The sequence below is a fragment of the Hirundo rustica genome, chromosome 1 (assembly GCF_015227805.2).
Source record: "Hirundo rustica isolate bHirRus1 chromosome 1, bHirRus1.pri.v3, whole genome shotgun sequence".
NCBI lineage: Eukaryota > Metazoa > Chordata > Aves > Passeriformes > Hirundinidae > Hirundo > Hirundo rustica.
In genome coordinates, this window is record NC_053450.1 from 121,325,739 (window position 1) to 121,344,569 (window position 18,831).

The following is an 18,831-nucleotide window of genomic DNA, read 5'->3' on the forward strand; positions in this document are numbered from 1 at the left end:
TATTTTAGAGACCTAAGTGTAAGTGGCATTTACTCCCTGTTGAAAAGATTTGAAAGTTTTATGTTTTTCCAACTATTTTTTCTCCAGTTTAAACTAATATCTATGTTTTCTCTGAAATTCCCTATAGCTATTTGATTTATAATGAGTTGTTTCTCAAGATTCAATGGGACCAAAGTGTTTCATGTGAATAAAGATTTTATGTTCTTTATTTTACTATCATGTCACTTAAGACCATCAAGCACCTGAAAAGTCAAACTTATCAGGTTACTGACAGGTTTGTAGAATGTGTTCAAGTTAGAGGAATATGTTCCCTAAAATGACACAGTCTGATAATCTCTCTGCTCTTAAAGTAATCTAAGTCTCAGTTGCAATATAGTTCATATATGAAAGAAGTTATTCATTCAGCATTTAAAAGCTGCAGCTGAAAAACAATCCCATGGTAAAATATGCCCCCAGTAAATGTTATTTATCTAAAGCTGCTCAAGAGACAGTTTGGGTTAAAAAAAAGAAAGCAACCCTGCAACAATTAATAATTAACCAGCTTCTAGTAACAGCTTTATTGAATTCAAAAGCAAAACTGTCAGCTGCACAGAAATTCACAATATTTTTATCAGCCAGGTAGTATGAAATATTGAACCTGAAAATTGGCACTGTTTCTCCAGGCAGAAAAGTTTTCTTGGCAGTAGCCCAAGTTAATACAATAGGTCAGAGAAAATCATCTTTTCCAGTCTACAGTTTCAAAGGAACAGGGAAAAAATACAGAAGAAAGCCTGCATCCTTAGGAAAAAAAACCCCACCCACCCAAACAAAAAACAAGCGTTTTCAGGAGGACAGCAAAACAGGACTCTAAAATGTTCATGCATGAGTTCACTCCTCCCTCCTTTTCTTTTTTTCTTTTTAATCCTTTGGTGGTACAGGACTATTGCCACCTCTGTTTAATAAGCACATTTCATTTAGACAACTTTCTTGAGTTCCAGCTCACCCACCTAATAAAACACACTGTGTTTCAGAGGTGGGGTAATATTCTAAGCACAAACTGGGTGATTTTATGTTTTGCAAAGTAACATTACATCATATAGTTGATAATTACGTTTTAATATTGATGCTGACAGTAGCCCATGAAAATGTGCACCTAGGCTCTCAACTTTGGAATTTTATGGTTTATCATAACTCACTAGTAGACACTCCTAAGCACCATTTTTGCTTTGTTTTCAATACAGGATATTGCTGGTTTAGTTTTGTTTTTTTTTTTCTCAGAAACCTCCCAGTATGGTCAGCTGTGCTGAAATTCAAAAAAATATTCACAGATGCTCTATTAAAACCTAAATAAGGCTCAGATACTAAGGAATTAGTAAAATCCACGTACAATTGATAAGGTTAATATTGTTTGTTACATGAAAGGAATGATACAGGCACTAAAAGGTTTTACAGTTCTGAATGAGGGGAGAAAGAGTGAGGGGCAAGACACAGAACTGAAGAGAAAGACCTGGGCACTTTGGAAAGCCTCTGCAAGCAAGGCTGTCAGAAGTTACCAGCGTGCCATGTAAAGTGTATGAAGAGAAAGCAAAAGCATATTTAAGGAGAGGAGACCACTGCTAAGCAAAGGCCATAATGAGATTTCTGCTCTTCACTGTCAGCCCTGTCACTCAAGCACTGGCGGCTGCCAGCTCACAGAAGGACAAGAGGAGTGCCAGCGCCACGAACGCATGGCAGCAGGAAGAGCAGAGACCAGGAGCAGGCAGCAGGCTGGGACACCACCTCTCTCGGGCACCATCAAGATGTTCAGCCTTGCTCAAGCTGCCTCCTGGATCTTCACACTGCGACCCCACTCCACACATCTTGTCCAGTGCTAGGGATTAGTCTGAGCGAGGTGAAAAGGACTGCTGTAACCAAGGTGAAAAAAGGCAGCAAGGGCTGAGAGGAGGGGAGCCACACAGAGAATGGCAGGTGCATTCAGAGGGAACATATTCCCTAAGGAGATGCCTCAGGGAAGGCAGAGGTGAGGACACATCATCCCAGTCAGATGGAAGCTTCTGGGGTGTTATTTCTGCTGCCACTGGAACAGACCTCCCTAGGCATTCACACGAATACATTTCAGTGTCAGCTTTTCCTTAATTAACATAGAGCCCCATCCCTTACAAGCATATTAAAAAAGTATCAATAAATTCCAAAAAAGCACCTGAAACCACGCACCCTACACCTCTTTGTGTCGTGGGGAAGCTGAAAGGTACTGTGACCAGCCAAGAAGAGATGCTTCTCAGAGAGCAATATTTCCAGGCTGCTCCATCTCTGCACATGCCTCACAGAGCTGAACTATTCTCCTGCAAGGTCTAAAAATAAATTTGCTTTCAGATAAAGCCCAATGTCGTAAATTTCAAACACACGGAGGAAGGTTCAGAAAGTCAGCATGGAAAAAATTATATTATCATAAAGAGAGCTCGCATTTGAAGTTTAAAGAAGAAAGTTCACAGAGCAAGTGCTTCTTGTCTGGAACAGGTCAGATCTAGATTAATGGCTGGGTAATGTGACAGCTCCTGAGTACACATATATGTGTCTGTAGTCTACCATCAAATTTAAACAAACTGCATCTTTCTGGTTTAAAGAAGAATGTCTGCTCCCTCTTTATCTTTTCTGACATTCTTTTACCTTCTTCTTTTAAAATATTTGCAAATCACTAATCCCTCTCAGTTTCTCTTGCCTTCAAGCAGCAGTGTTAGTGTGGTTTATGATGCAATCCAACTACCCACACACTTCTGACTCTCTAAAAAGCTTTTTCATCAAAAAACAATACCACAGCTAAGTGACAAGACTTTACTAAATTTGTGTGGTGTACATCAGTCCACACTTATTAAGGCTCTTCACTAACACTTACTGACTCCTCAGCTGGATTTATCCCAGTCAGATGTGACAAAGACATGCAGTTCTAGGGGAGAGCTCCAGATTCTTCCCGCAATAAAGTTTTCCCACTTTCGTTCCAAAAAATGTATGTCTAATTGTACAAGCAGTCTCGCTAAACCATCTGCATCCAAACTCCAAACTGCAGTAGCTCAAAACTGAGATCTCCCTTCCCAGACTCGGTACAAAGGCAGCTTGGCTGACCCTCAGGCAGCCACAGGTGCTGGAGCCGGCAGCATCACATCTGAAGAGACAGTTTCTGCTGGTTTAAAGCCTGATAAAAACAAACAAAACCCAGCTTTGACTGCCTAGATTCTACGCTTAGAATTACTCCTCTTGTCAAGAACGATTATCTGCTCCCCATCTATGATGAACAGACACACATGCTTACAGTCACACTCAGTTCTTACAGTCTGGACTTCTTTAATGGGTGTATAACTGTAGGTAGTGTTGATACACATACCAGGAAATTTTGACAGGAATGATAAAACCTTCAAAATCTGATTTTTAAGTCACCCTGGAGGATACATTAAATCTTGCTATGAGGAAACTAGCTAAATAGGGAAGCTAAGAGAATTGAACCTTCCCAGGTAATATGGTAAACAGGGATGCCATGCTGGAGGCTGAGTGCAAATACATGCAACATAGCACAGAAGGATTTGGGAAAATGGCAAGGCAAGCAAGAGTAGCTGAACAAGAGGGTATGAAAGGCTGTAAGAAGCAAACAAACATCCTTCTGAAAGCTGGAGTCATGTCCAAATGAAGGAAGTAGGAAGACTCATGACATACTGTTGACTAAATAAGTTTAAAAAAATAGTCAACCCAAAACGAAAGAAAACTTAAACCACAATTGGGTAAGTCAAAAGACAGTTTGCGAAACGACTATGAGAAGACACAAGAACTAACCACAGTCCCTTTTTCACATCTGAATGCAAAACCTGATGATCAAGGGATAAGAGCAGCACTTAGACCAGAAAATAAGTATTTTGAGCTCCGCATACACAGAACCCAGAACCAAGAGAAGCTGACATATCAGAGCGTTTGTTTATGAGGTACTGGTTGGATCACCCATTCTAAATGGAGATTTCAGTGGAAAAGGCTACAGAAAGAACATATAAACAACAACAATTTGCACATATCAGAACATACTATGAAAGCATTCTTAAAGAAGTCATGGATGAAACAGCACTGTGAGTAACTGCCTCTTTCAAAACCGCCTCAGAGTCAAAGGACTGCAAAATGGCTTACACCTTGAGCATTTTAGAAAGGGCCCCAAGAGAAAGCCAAAAAAAACTCCAGGTAGTCTCAGATTGATAGAAACTATTAAAAAGAACAGTACTGGCAGACACATGGTAATATATTAGGCAAGTCAACACAATTCTCATAAAAACATGCAAATACCACAAATGAAAAAGGAAAGCAAATACTAAGGAACCAAGAACACATCCTAACTTCACTGGAATAAACATAAAATGCATCCATCACATGATGACTATTTTAATTTCTGGTCCATTTTTATAAGATTACCTGAAGACAGGAAAAGAGCAATAAATGGGGATGGCCAGAGAGGTAGGCTTTTCCAAACAAGGATGGTCAAGTATCCTTTGACTCTTCAGGCTGGAAAGGGGTTGACTGTGGCATAATGATAAAGGGCTTTATGCTGCTTCAGATTTCACACATGTATAAAAATTAATTTTCACTGTTTATTCAAATAAAAGCAGTACAGTGTATGAAATAAAATTGGCCATACAAGTTCAAAAGCAACTGAAAAAGGCATCTTTTTGCATAACACGTTCAAAGTCTGGAGCTCTTCCTCACAGGATGTTCAAAGTTTACATGGGTCCACATAACAACTTACCAAATTGATGACATCAAATACAAGAATAAAAAATATATATACTAAACTTCAGACCCCAGCTTTTTGTCTCAGGAAGTTCCCAAGCCACAGATTTCTGGATGCCAGTGGAATATCCTGCAGGAGTCTACTCCACACGTTTTTCTTATCTTTACGCAGCACCGGCTGGTGGGCACAGGTGGAAGGAGGACACGAGGCTGTAGCTGAGCCTGTGGCCACTGCTGCAGCTCTTCCTACACAAACAAGCTCTAGTTGCTGTTCTGGCTGCTGTGCTATAGCCAGCTGCCCTGCCTAATATCCTGCAAAGGGACCCAGAACAGGGAAAATAGAGTGGAGACAAAGTCATCTTACAGGAGTTCTGTTTGTCCCCCTTCATACTTTTCTGGCTCACCTACCTTGTACACTTATTCTACTATTTCCAAAGGTAGGGAGGGCAAAGACCAGCACGAGAAAGACATTTTGCCAAAGTTCTGCAAAGGCTTGGAGATAGTCTCCTCGTACTTGTACCACTGTAAGGCCAATTTTTATCTTACTAAGCCTGTCCAAAGGAAATATACCCCTGACCATATAAACCCCACAGTAGCACTACAGATTCAGGCATTTAGTAGCAGATCAGGTCTGACTCCCTTTTGCACTGCCAGGAACTGAACACTGCTCTGTCAGGTCAGCTACTAGAAATTAACTTCTCATAGAACAGGCAGACTCTTTGATGTCCCCAAGGTTTGGTCCCTTAGGATTACAGATTATAAACACTTGTGTGTTTACTAGGCAGAAGGGCAGAGGTCTGGCTGGTTTTAGAGGAGCAGTGGGATGAAGACAGGCTGGCTTAAAATTTGGTTTGGTTTCAAGGTTTCAAATAATAACCTCAGCACTCCTTTTTTTCTCAGAACTCCAGAAATTTGGTCCAGGCCTGAAGGCGAGTTTCCCATTCTTTCTTAAGAGTTCCCTCAAAATGAGAGCTGGCATCTCCCATTACATGGATTGTGGGCTCCAATAAATCACAAGATACAGCAAACAGAGCTGACTACTAAGTCTTACCCATAAGATCATATTTCTTTAAGTTTGTCACAACCTGGCAGGTAATCAGGAAGAAAATGCCCTTGCTCCTGAGCTTATGAGAGCCCTAGATATACAAAAATTCCTGAAGTCACTCCTGCTTGACATCACACACAAACTTAGTATCTGCAAGCAAGATAAACATATTCATGGTGGGAAAAAATCTGTTAAAATAAAATATGCAAATGCTTTCAGGCTTGCGTGTCATTGATATTTTGGAAAGGTTTCGTGCGCCCACGATGTTTCTCCTTTCAAGGATGGTAGGGGACATATCCAAATCATTACCTCAGCAGCTGCTACTCCAAATGGCACTCCACAGCCCCAGAAATGAACAGCACCAACTTCTTTAAGTACATAGCAGTGAATAAATCTGTTCTGAAATGTTTACTCCGGAACAGTCTGATCATCAAGGGGGCGGAAAGTCAGTATCAGACTAAGTAACTGTTAGAACATAAATCCTGGATAAAACAATGTTCATGTCATTGACATTTCTTGCAGTTACTTAACTGGTTTAAGCGTAAGTCTACCTAACCCCAGGCCTAAGCATAGAAAAGCTTTACACCTGGGGGAAAACAGCACATATGAGAAAGGAGGAAAAAACAAAACCAAATAAACAAAACAAAACTAAATTTTACTGATTTAAAAACTGATGTAATAAAAATAATCAAAAATGTATAAGCCAAATTAGGACACACTATTACACAAAACCAAAACAAGGTAAAACATATGAATGGGGAAAAAATATGTCCTTTACATGAGGTAAAGTTCCCAATGAGGTCCAAGGAGGGATTGCAGTTCATTTGCTGATGAACAAAGAATGTTTCCTGGTGGATCTTCTATTTTTATTCTATTTAGACTTTAATTTTATTCATGATAGTCGCTAAGTGGTTCCATTTTTCTGTCTAATTTCTTCCCAGTTGTGAAACAGGTGCTGTGAAGATTAGTTAAGTATTTACAGAGTGATGAAAAAAAAAGAGTTTTTAAAGAAATCCTGCTGTTACCACGCTTTCAATCATATATTGTAGTATTTCCGGTAGTTTTGAAGTTAATATACTTCTTACAAACCCTAGACAGTGATGGAGTTTCCTTCCATAAAACACATCCCTTTCAGACAAATTTATGTACACCTATGCTTTCTAGATGCTTTGGACGCTTTCAATCAATACACTACTGCCAGGAGCCAGTGTGCCATTTTCTAAATCTGCTTAAGAGGTGGGACTGAAAGCCTTTTCCTGTAAAGTGAAAGTAAATTACACTACTCAATTACACTTACAATTATTTTATATTGAGTTTTTTCTTACTCAGTTTTTGAAAAGTCTATTTTCATAAGGTTATTATGCATATTGATTAAGTCAAATAAATTCTTTTTAAAAAAATCAACCTGAACCAGACTCTCCCTCATTTTCATCACTTAGGCATACTTGCCAATAACTGTGAATAACATAAATTTTAAATTACACTTTTCAGCAAATGTATTTATTACTGTCACATCTGAGCAAGAGGAAGCAATTGTAATACCAAGTGATGACACACACTCATCAAACCAAAAGAGATCAAAAGATCTAAAACAAACACAACACAGAAAAGGTTTTCCACGAGCCAAAGTTCTCTGCAGTGACTCTTTAGAGACAATGCACCTCCTTCTTCTCAGTTAACAGAATTAAAATAGAAATGGCTCGTGGGGGGCAGGGAGCAAATTCCTGCCATTTTCCTAAACATTCTCTTTCCTTTTAGTTTCTTAAACATACATACACATTTTCATGCATGTCTTTAGCAAAAGTGTGATGATTCTTCACTATTTTGACCTAATTTATGCATACCACCCTCATGCTCCTAGTATTTTTCAAGTTACAAGATTTTTGTTCTCCCAACAGGCATTTATTCTATATTTATACAGCTATCAACTTTTTCACCTGATTTCTGTATAATGTATTGTCAGCATAAGTGGTACAGTAGTAATTATAATATCCTGTTCAACAACATTCAGCAAAGTAGACCTCCAGCCCTGACTGCACCTCTCACATGTCTATGAACAATTCTAACTAATAATGACCTGTTTTGTTTAGCAAGGTTTTACTCTGAAATTAATCATCTTTACCTTTGTTTCATCCTTCTGCAGTTAAACCATCATGTGATCAGCTCCTGGGATAAACAACATAAAACTAAATAAAAAGAAAAAAAAAATCCTTGAAAATGGCAGGTTCAGTTTGAAATTTCTGATGCCAGGAATGCATTCTGTCTCTGAAAAAAGGGAGCAATGAGCTTCCAAGAATATATCCAGCAGAAAGGAAAATGAAAGATGAGAAGCTTAGTGTTACTCAACAAATGAGTATAATTAATGCTGCATTTCTACAGCTTTTAAGTCAATGATCTACATTACTGTAACACAACTGAACAATGTTCAGGAATAGCTGTTCCAGAATAACTATTCCATAATATTTCCATGTCTGAAAGTATATTTTGTTTCAGTGTAGCTCTTATGACCTTTTTTCAAAATAGCTTTCATGTGCAAACAAGCCCATATATAACCTGTGCACATTTGCCTTATTTTGTAGTGCTAGAGGAAATCACACACTATGTGCTGGTTTCTTAGGTTGGCAGTGCTTAAAGATTTACTGTTACATTAATCATTAAAAATAAGACACTTAACTCTGGTTTTGCACTTATACTTCATTTCTTCAGGTTTATTTTTAAAATCAATGGTATAAGGCAATTTAATGGATTTGGGAGGAGAGTTTCATGGGTTTTCTTTCTTGGAGCTTATTGAAGGAACTAATCCATCAATTCTGAAAGGAAATAAAACAACTGTTTAGCAGCGTGCAAAAGCACTACCAACCATGCTACCCAAGAGCATGCCCAGAAAAACCTCATGTATTCACAATACTTTTTCAAGTTGCAGGAGAAATCATTCAAAGTGCTATAGGGAAAGCCACCACAGTGCTCACTTCAGGCACCCTGTGGATGGCAATGCAGCTCTTGGAGAATTCCATAAAACCCTGAAACTTCATATCACAGAAATGCTACTGTATCACACGGGTACCTAAAACGCAACCGCAGCACAGGGTAATTCTTCACTTTGACAGTCACCTGTTGGTCCAGTTGGAGGAAAATGGGCTACAACCTCAGCTTTTGTGGCCAGGGACTGGTGCTATGCCGTAGAGCTCATCTGTTTGTGCATCCACTCAGAAACACCAGGTATGGCCTGAACCCAGCATTCAACATTTTGTATCAGGCTTTTTCTCTCCCATGCTTAGGTGTACTATCATCTACTACCAAAATGACCAGCAATTCTACATTAAAAACCATACATTCCCACCCTGGTAAATAACATGGGCTGATACAGTAACCTGCTTTGTAAAGAGAGTTCAGGATCCTGATTTTCTTTCTGTATAAATTTTTTTGGTTTTGGTTTTTTTTTTGTTGTTGTTGTTGTTGTTGTTTTTGGGTTTTTTTGTCTACATAACTTTGTGGATACTCACCAATATAACATTTACCTACCTCCATCCTCCATCTAACTTTATTTTTCAATGGTTACTGATTCAATGCTGGTTTTAGTGTCATAGTGGAACAGAAGAAAAAAGCATGCCGGTCAATCACTATTTCCATGGCTTAATACATCTTCCAGACTTAAATTTCATCTGTGACAGTCAGCTCTATTCATTATTTATAGTTATATCTAAACTTCAGCAAAATTTCCAACATACACCAATACATTAGAGACGAAGGAGCATGAGGAAGCTTAGAATTGAAATTTGTCTATCCATTTTTTATTAAGACATCAAAGGGTTCAATATTCTTTCAGTACATTTGTCAACATGAAACATTCTAACTACATGCTTCAGTTTGAAAATAAAACAAATAGAGAGCTATCACATCATGACACTAAAAGCTGTCCATCATCTTGGTTTGCCTGGCAGATCAGGAGTTATGGAGAGTATGCTCCCTCAAGAAGCAAGTGTTTATAGAAATTACATATAATTCAAGTCTTGTACATAATCCTTTGAAATTCATCACCAATGACTATATATATAGCTATATATAATATAAATCAATTGAATATTAAATAAGTTATGTACTTGGATGAGGGGAGTTTTACCAGATAGCTTATAATAATTTGTCCCATCATAACAGCAGATGCTCCTTTAATGGAAACTGCATAAAAATGTTCAGAAAAGCAGCTACCCCATCCAGTAGCTGCTGATTTACTAACTCAAAGTGGGAACAGAAGGAACCAAGCAGCTTGAAGGGTCAGGCCTTAACACCTTGTCTTCATAAAGGGTTTTTCATTAACAAACCAAACCTACAAATAATAAATTTAGCTTTATTACACTTCCGTGTATTACAAAAATTTGATTGCAACATTCAGGTTTTTTGTGGAGCCCTAAATCTTGGAGCTGTGAGGAATCTTATATGAAAATTTCTGTTCTAGCTCTTGAAAGTTCATTAATTGCTAGCCTTAATACTGGAATCAGAAAGAATGAAATGTGATCCAGCTGTAGCTGGATCATAAATCCAGATGGTTCATGTATTCACAAGGCAAAGGAGAAGAGGGAAAAAGCCTTTCAATCAAAAGAAGAAAGGGAGTTTGAGACAAATTTATATACTTTTCAATACAGCACATGATTAGTAAGGTTCTCCTGTCAGGTCTCCTTGTAACACAGGTGTGGGTTTTGGTTTTGTTTGTAACCTGCAAAACATAACGTCAGCATTCCGTATTTTAAACTCGCCCCCAATTTTTCCTCTCTTTTAAGAGCCCTTGGCTTTAGAACTCAGGAGCTAGAAGTAAAGGTGTGCTGATTCAGCAGCAGTAACTCTACCAGCCCGACAGATAAGAACGGCAACGACAGGTCAGATCAGCAGATTATCTCCCACAGTGACTATCAGTGGACACATAAGGAAGCGTTAAAGAATACAGCAGCTTTATAGCGCACATATTTCACCAGCTTCCCAGCTTACATACAGCTCAGGGACTGCAGGCAGAGCTGCTATCATTGTGCTTAACAGCAGCTGATGGATCGTTCTCCTGCGAAGTTATCTAAATGTGCTAACAGCCCAGGTCAGCCACCAGCATCTCTAATTTTCCATGCCAAAGAGGTCCACAGTTAATGTGTGTCTCTGTTCTAGGCATGCCTAACCCTCAACACCTGGGCAGGAGAGGATATGGTTTGCTGTTAAGTCATACATGCTTACACAAACTGTAACTGCTTAAAAATGGGACCTACGAGGACTGGCACTGTCTGTGCAGCCACAGCACTGTGGAATGTGTCAAAGTATTGCAGTACTACATGCACTGAAAGAAAACCCTAGTTCAGCCACACGAAAAGCACCACTCAAGTGGCTTTAACAGCAACCATACACACGCCTTGGAGAAGCTGAAAATTGAGAATTTTATGTGTCTCTCACAAAACTGAGGGTCTGGGTCTCTCACGGTCGCCCCACCCTTTCCTCTTTCCTTTGTGGCAAACTGATTTAGTTTATTGGGGAATTAAGGTGGAATCAGTGCAGCTTCACACAGTAGAAAAATGTGACAGCAGACATGCACGACTTTTGATGGCAAACTTAATGCTGAAAGTGCTAGGCTTCTTTTGCTTTTGACCACAGCGCACGTTCCCTGGCACATAGCACACTGCTAGCAGAGAACTACTTCTCCACGGAACTCGTGCCTGCCTTTGCAATCAATGGCTGTGCCCCATATACCTGTACATGACGTGTACTTGCCATTTTTCTTTCTTGCCACATTTAACCAATCAATCTGTTAAGCCAAGACAAATTTTTAGCAATTAAACATCTGCTCAACAACTGAGCCTCATTTACAAACGGAGGTCTTCACCTCTTCTAACATCCATTTTTCCTCCATGATGAAATAAAAAGTGCAACACCACAAACACACCACTTTATCTAAAAGCTACAGGTGATGTTTAGACAGCTAACAAGAAGATGAGAGAGAAGGAGAGGAATAGCTACATGACAAGCTTGTAAGAGGAAACTGAGAAATGTGACTTGACACCCAGGTCACAGCAGGTGACACGTGATTTACTGATGATAAGAAAGTGCCCACCTAGTACTTTCTACACTGTCAGTAATAGCACCACACTGGAAACACCTTGTCTCGTGGAACTGGACTGCCTGATAAATATATCCTCAGAAGAGATGTTTTATTTACTGAACTGATTCTTTTGCGATGACCTTGTTCAATAATATCAGAAGCAAGGTGTGTGATACTTGTGTGTATTCCTCTGAATTTTAAAAACCCTTTAATCTCTCCTTACCTTACCAAATACATCAGCCTGCACTGTGTCAAGTTTCACGGGCAAACTCTGAAGTGTGTTAACGTTATGAGAGCACTATTGCAACATCAGTTTCCTTCTGCAGGGATACACTCACCCTCCAGCCCTGGGATGTGGAGTGTTGCTGAGTAAAAAAGGGTGATGAAACAACTATTGCTGAATTCTGCATGATTCATAGTTGGTAATAACCATCTCCAAATGCAAAATTCAAATTTACATTCTCAAAGGTCAGAAAAAGACAGCAGAATAGGTCATTATTCACAGCAGTTAAAACTATACATTTACACTAGATACTGTATAATTCTTAGACAAACTGTGACTACACCTGTAAAAAATGTGATATATATAGAAGTACAGATTTATAGCTTCTTGTATAAATCCTCCTACATCTCCCTGCAACAAAAGCTTTTTCATGCAAAATTAATGTGCCATTCCCTAACACAGAGTTCTCCAAATATTTAATCTCCTTGGTATCTCTTCCCTTGGTAGAAGAGAAGAGCGAGTGACAACCGACTGGCTGCCCAGCATGGGAACAGCTTCTGCCAGCATTCAGTGTTGCAAGCAAGGCCAATCCAGCCAAATTTGGCTGCCCTTTAGCCAAAGGTATGTCTATAAACTAGTTCTGAAAAAAGGTGGGGTTTTTGTTTGTTTTAAACACCAGGTAGACTTACCTGTGTACCACAGTGGCCAAATTATGATGATTTTGGACATGTAAAACATTATGATCAAGGGAATACAAGAGAACTCATTATAACAGTCATCAATGTAAAAATATTCCTATCACTCAGCATTTGGCATATGTAAGCTTCCTTAGAACCATCAAACAGGAGGGAAGAACTCCAATTGAACAGATATCCAAAAAGGTCATCAGCATGACAGCATGAAAGACTGTTCACCTGATCCTCCACATATGTCTGTAAGACAAGCAGATCTTTAAGAAGAACAGGACTTTTGCTTTACAAAGCATGAGTGCTTAAAAGCTGAATTGTGAAGCAGACATGCACTGTATCAGTTTCCAGGCTATTTTATTTTCAGTAATCACAGCCTGCATGTTCAGTAACTATCTGTTGAATCAATCACTACATCAGAATGGAGTACTATGGCATTTTTCCCTTTTGAATTTTTTATTATTTTTAATAAGAATGGTGAGTTCTTTGTAATCATTGGACACAAAAGACTTCAGCTTTCATTTAGAGCAAGAACACCCTAGCCAGCAGAAGCTTGGCATGAAGAACAGAAAAAAAAAACAACCCTTATTGGCCTTTTAAAAATCAAAAGTAGCACCTTATCAGCATAATGAAAGCATGATTTCAATAGCTTTCATGCACCAATTTCACAACACTATTTCTATTAAATCATTAAGAATAAACATCTATTTTCATTTACTAATCTTTCTCCCAGTTAGAATCCCTCTGAATCTCTGTACAATAGTAATTTAATTTCTTCCCACTTGCTTGCATCTTAATTAAAATCGGTCCATGTTGACTTTCATTTTTATAATATATCTGCCTATTTCACATCATAGCACCTTCATGACCCCCAGAGAGTCATGAGCCTTTAATATTTTATTTTGACCTTGTTAAGTTACTGGAACCATCAAAGATTTTTCTTCTTCCCTGGATAAGCATTTTTTAATCCTTCTCAAAATGTAGAGGTTGTGTAAAAACATGTAATTGAGAACTATGCTTCCTTTAAACAACTCATGCTCATTTATTTTAAAAACCCCAACAATTTGTTACCTCTCAATTTATTCCAAGTATTAGTTTATGAACCATAAACTTAATTATTAATTAAATAAGGATCACTGGTTAAATGATACTTAAAGGCCTTTTTCTCTGAGGTTCAAGACAAAAAAAAATATTTTCAATTTAAAAAATACCATCAATAATCAGTGACTTGACTTTGTAACAGTTCTCTACAGTAACTGAGTTTACAAAAACAGGGGGTTAAGGGGAGAAGCAGCTATCTGTTTTTAGAGCAGTGGACCCAGCTGAAAAGTAAAAATGCCCTGACAAAACACACAAGCCCGTCTTGGCCTGAAGCAGAAAGCTTGCCTACGTGTTTTAACTCCATCATCTGCTCTACTGACAGGTATTACTCAAAGTGCTTACAAAGCACATGAAGAAGCACCAATTCAGAGGGGAAGCAGAAAGGTGCTGAGCTACCCCTTCAGCCTAACACCTGCAAACTTGTCTTTGGAGTTCAAAGAAGAAACAAAATACTTGGTACACTGGCACAAGCATTTACATATTTGCCTTGGGTTCTCACCCAAATTCTTGCAGCGTTACCACTCTCACAGCACAGGCTCAGGCTCAGGCTCATGCAAAGGTTTTGGCACAGTCTGAGTCCTGCTGTCGGAGGCAGCCTGGTTACACATTATCATTCATCAGGCTTGTATTTGCATTTACCTTCGGTGTGGACCCTCACCTGACAGACAGCCCAAGCTATGCACCTATCCACCTGCCAGAGGGAGGGCATCTGCCATAAGACTTCTCAAGCGGAAGGGCAGCTTTAAAAGCCAGCTGGCATTTACAGCAGCTTTGTACTAACTTTGGATGGCACAACTGCACAAAGAAGTACAGTGCCTAGAAATACCACTGCACCGAACCTAGGTGGGAAACATGCTGCATTTGTTGCTTCTTTGAGAAGCAAAACAGGCACAGCCACAAAGGTCTCTTCACTCAGGCTTCTATTTACATTCCAGAAAGTCGAGTCTCAAGTTCATCAGTTCTGTATAATCAGTATTTGGCTACTGGGTGGAGGAAACTGGAGGCAGCTAGTGACAAAGTGGGAGAGGTGGATCATTTGCCAGGGAAAAGCTGAGAAGTTTCAGTAATAGCAAAAAAAGTTTTAAAAAGAAATATTCTATTGAGTGAGAATAAAGGTCAATACTAAGATGGGCACTGGCGAGGGAATGTCTATTTAAGGAGACCACAGCACGAAGGAAAGTATAAAAACATGCATGGTTTTCTTTAGAGGATAGGAGAGAAAGAAAAGATGCTGCTTGAGGTTAAATCAGCTCTCCATCTAGGGAGAAGAACAAAATTTAGGGGTTTGCAATGAATACAGCTAATAGATCACCTGGGTATGTGTTAAAGAAGAGATTACAGGAAAGTAAAGTGGAATTCCCAGTGGAAGTAATTATAATTTCAGCTTTTTATATGGTGTGCAGATTTATCCAAGGTCCAAAGAATACTTAATGTAATTGATTACCATGCCCCCTTCTTCCCCCAGCATATCAGCCTTCTTTCTCCCCCAGCCATTTCAAACACAACAGCTGGCAGTCAGGGCAGCTTAAGTTCTGTTTCCAAAAGCAGAGAGGTTGGAGAAATGATATATGAAGAAATACAATACAAATACCCATGGCGCTCCTGTAGATTTTGTTACCGGTGAGCGCCAGCTTACTGAAAAAGGTCCTTCATAAGCTTCTGTCAGATGGGGCCTGTAACAAGTATCTAATATTATTGAACCTATAATTAGCAGCCTCATAGTGGCTCTTGAGATGCATGTACAGACCACAGAGACAAGCTCTGGAGGAGAGACTGGTCCTCCAGCGGTGAAATCGAAGAGGCAACAGACTCCTAAGTATGAATATTTGCTTTACCATTAGTGGATAGTTCAAGTCATAGCTCTCCATGCATGTTAGCTCCCCATCTGTACAACAGCTCACCACCCTGCCACTACACTGGGCAGGTAGTGCTTATAAACACTCCACAACAGAACCATTCTGACCTTTTATTTAGACACAGGTTCAAATAAAGACTATAAATCCCACCTGTACATTTATAGAAATATAAGCAGGCAAGCAGAATATCTACACCATAAAATTCTTTGGCAGCTTCCTCACAATAAATATATTTGAACTGTTTAACTTTCTCATTGACATGAATTGGCAGGAATTGAAGCAGAAACACTTTATCACCAATGGTCACTTGCAGTAACACATTCTTGAGCTTTGGCAGTGTAATAAGTAGTGGCAGAGCTGAGTTCTGCAGTGTGGTATTCTGCTATCAACCTCAAACTTCACTTCCTTTTTTGTATTAGTAGAATGTACTGTGGTAGTATAACCTCCCCTCTTCTGTGGAATAGAAATAATTATACTATTTGGAAATCTTCATATTGGCACGTTAAGCACACATATAAATTCTACAAAATTAAATTTTAAGGTAAGACTGCTTGTTTAGACCATGTAAACAAAATGCTGTCAGACTTGCTGAGTTGTGAGAACTTAAACCACAGACAGCCAGAACACAGCTGCACATAGGCAGATATGGTGCGACTGCTAATATTGGCCATTTTATCATGCTGAGCAGATTTAACTGCTGGTTAGTATACACATAGAAGAAATATAGATTGAATAAACTGGAACAAACCCAAAAAACATCCCAAGGTCGTAAGTTATGAAAGTCAAGGGCACCCAGTTGCTTTATAGAGTACTTGACAGTATTTTTTAGTTGTACTACTGTGGCACCTAAGAGCCCCAGGCATGGGCCAAGGCTCAGCTGTGCTCACGCTTGCAAAAATACAAAGGATAAACCACAAACTCTTGTAGGCCGTAGCTAAGGGCTTCATACAAAGCAAGGTACTATCAAGTGTCAACTCCTGATGTACATCTTTTAATGATGTACAGCTAAAGCCTAGATCTCAGTTCCTTGGCTGGATGTTACTTTTGGCACTAGTTTTACCTGGTGAGCAGGAAGCCACCTGGAGTTGGATGACATCAACTGCTCACACCAAGGATGCACCTGAACACCCACTCATCCCTGCATTTCAGGCATTTGAACCAACACTGCAGGGGATGCACCTTTCTCAATTCACAGGACAGGTCCTGAAGCCCAGATTTACTAAAACCAGAGGGGATTCAAAGGCAAGCGTTCCGTATCATTCCGCGGACTCTGGAACAGTATGCAAGAAAGACCATGAGATTCATGGAGAAAGGGAGCTACACACTTTCTCCAAGCCAGGGACATGCTTTTGCAGCTTAATGGTTAAAGCACCAAGGAAGAGAGTCACAGGTTCCAGTCTGGGCTTTTAAAGTTGTTTCTGGTTTTATCACATAACTTAAATGTAAAAATATACAAATGATGCGTAAAATAAAACCACACTGCCCAAATGAGCACCTTCAATAATACACCATAAAGTTGGCTGCATTCTTGCTTTTTTTCATTCTGGTCTTGCAACTCTTGCATTGTGAATGTGAACACAAGGCAGAATTTTTTGTGCCTGCTTCTTTCAGGTGCTTTCGAGTTAAGGCAATAAGGGTTCACAATGTTTGTGGGTTTTTGTTAAAACTGTTTAAAAAATGGTTTTAGGACCTAGTTCCTTCTTTGGATCTGTTTGTAAGTGTTGAACACTGGAACAGTGGCATAGAATATGTTGCGTAAGTTACATACACTGTCTTTTAAAACAACATAGTCGCTCATTGGCCTTTACATTTATTTATATTTTGCTAGAGTTGTACTGATAGTCAGAAGAGCTTGTCTGCTGTTCTCAGCACATATTGCTGTGTTTCAGAAACGCTCTTAAAAATCTGTCTGGCACCTCAAATAAAACACTGAGTCACAAGTCCCTTGAACCCCTAAGTTGCTCATGCTTCTATTTACTCCTTCAGCCCACTGAAATGCCAGGATGTTACCCTCAGCCAATTTCTCATAACTTAAATATTACAGTAATTGCTCGAGAGCTAAGCAGCAGGCAGTGGTACTCTCGTATCACTGCTATCAATTTCAGGCTGCCTGGGTTAAAAACGCACCGTAACTTTTCTGCTTTCCTGCGGATCTGCAGCGCAGCCAGCCCCTCATAGTAAGCGGCAAAACCCAGTGCAGGCACAAGCTCCTCACACCCGCGGCCGAAACCCTGGGGCAGTCCGTCACCTGGAGCATTTTTAAATCTGGATCGGATATTTAATTGTTCCCAGTCGTGCAGAAGTACTGAAAACGCGAGGTGTGCCACAACCCCCACCAAGTGGCACGCCTGGCAACCCCCGCCCGCCCCAGAGCACCGCGACGCGCCGGGGCGCGATGCGGGGCCGGGTCCCGTACGGCGGGGAGCGCGGCAGGGGATGCGCCTCGCTCTTCCAATGCCCTCCTCAGGCCAAGCCCCGCGGCGGGAGCTCCCGGTAACACGCCGGGCGCGCCCCTTCCCGAGCCGGGAGGAATGATGCTCCTCCAGCGAGGGAGCCCGCCGCGGGGCTCCCCTCTCGCTCGCCCCACACAAAGGCGCGGCGGGGAGGCGAACCGGGCCCCGCCGCGCTTCCCCCATCCCGGCTTCCCCCTTCGGTGGCGCCTGAGGGATAGCCGAGCCCGGGCGGGGGCTCCGCCGCCCCGGGGGCGCGCCCGCCCGGGGCTCGGGGAGCGCCTGCCGGGCGGTCCGTGCGAGCGGGACGGCGAGGCGCTCTGCAGACAGGTAGCTCCCTGCTAAAATGGAGGGAAGGGAGAAATGCGGCGCTCGCTGGAGAAACTTACCGGAGGAAACCGACGAGCCGGACAAACTGGAGTTACTGGATGCGGCCATGGTCCCTCCTTCTCGCCCCTTATCTGCGAGCCCCGCGTCGGCCCCCGCTGCTGTCCGGCCGCCGCTGCCGCCAGCCCATCGCAAAGTGCCGGAGCCGCTCCGCGCCGAGCCGCCGCCGCAGCCCGCGCTCGGCTCCCCGCGCCGCCGGGGAGCAGGAGGCGGCGGCGACCCGCCGAGGCGCTGCCGGCCGCTCTCCGGGGCCGGGCGAAGCCGCTCGGCAGGTCG

At 41.0% G+C, this 18,831-nt stretch overlaps 1 protein-coding gene across 1 annotated transcript in view; it reads right to left on the reverse strand.

Annotated features, from left to right (window-relative positions):
- CHN2 (chimerin 2) overlaps window positions 1-18,709 on the reverse strand; it is a 158,585-nt gene extending 139,876 nt beyond the window's left edge. The window contains exon 1 of the mRNA XM_040070700.2: window positions 18,558-18,709. Within this exon, the coding sequence (XP_039926634.1) occupies window positions 18,558-18,606 (49 nt within the window). The 5' untranslated portion in view covers window positions 18,607-18,709. The remainder of the gene's footprint in view (window positions 1-18,557) is intronic.
- Window positions 18,710-18,831: the final 122 nt, after the last annotated feature.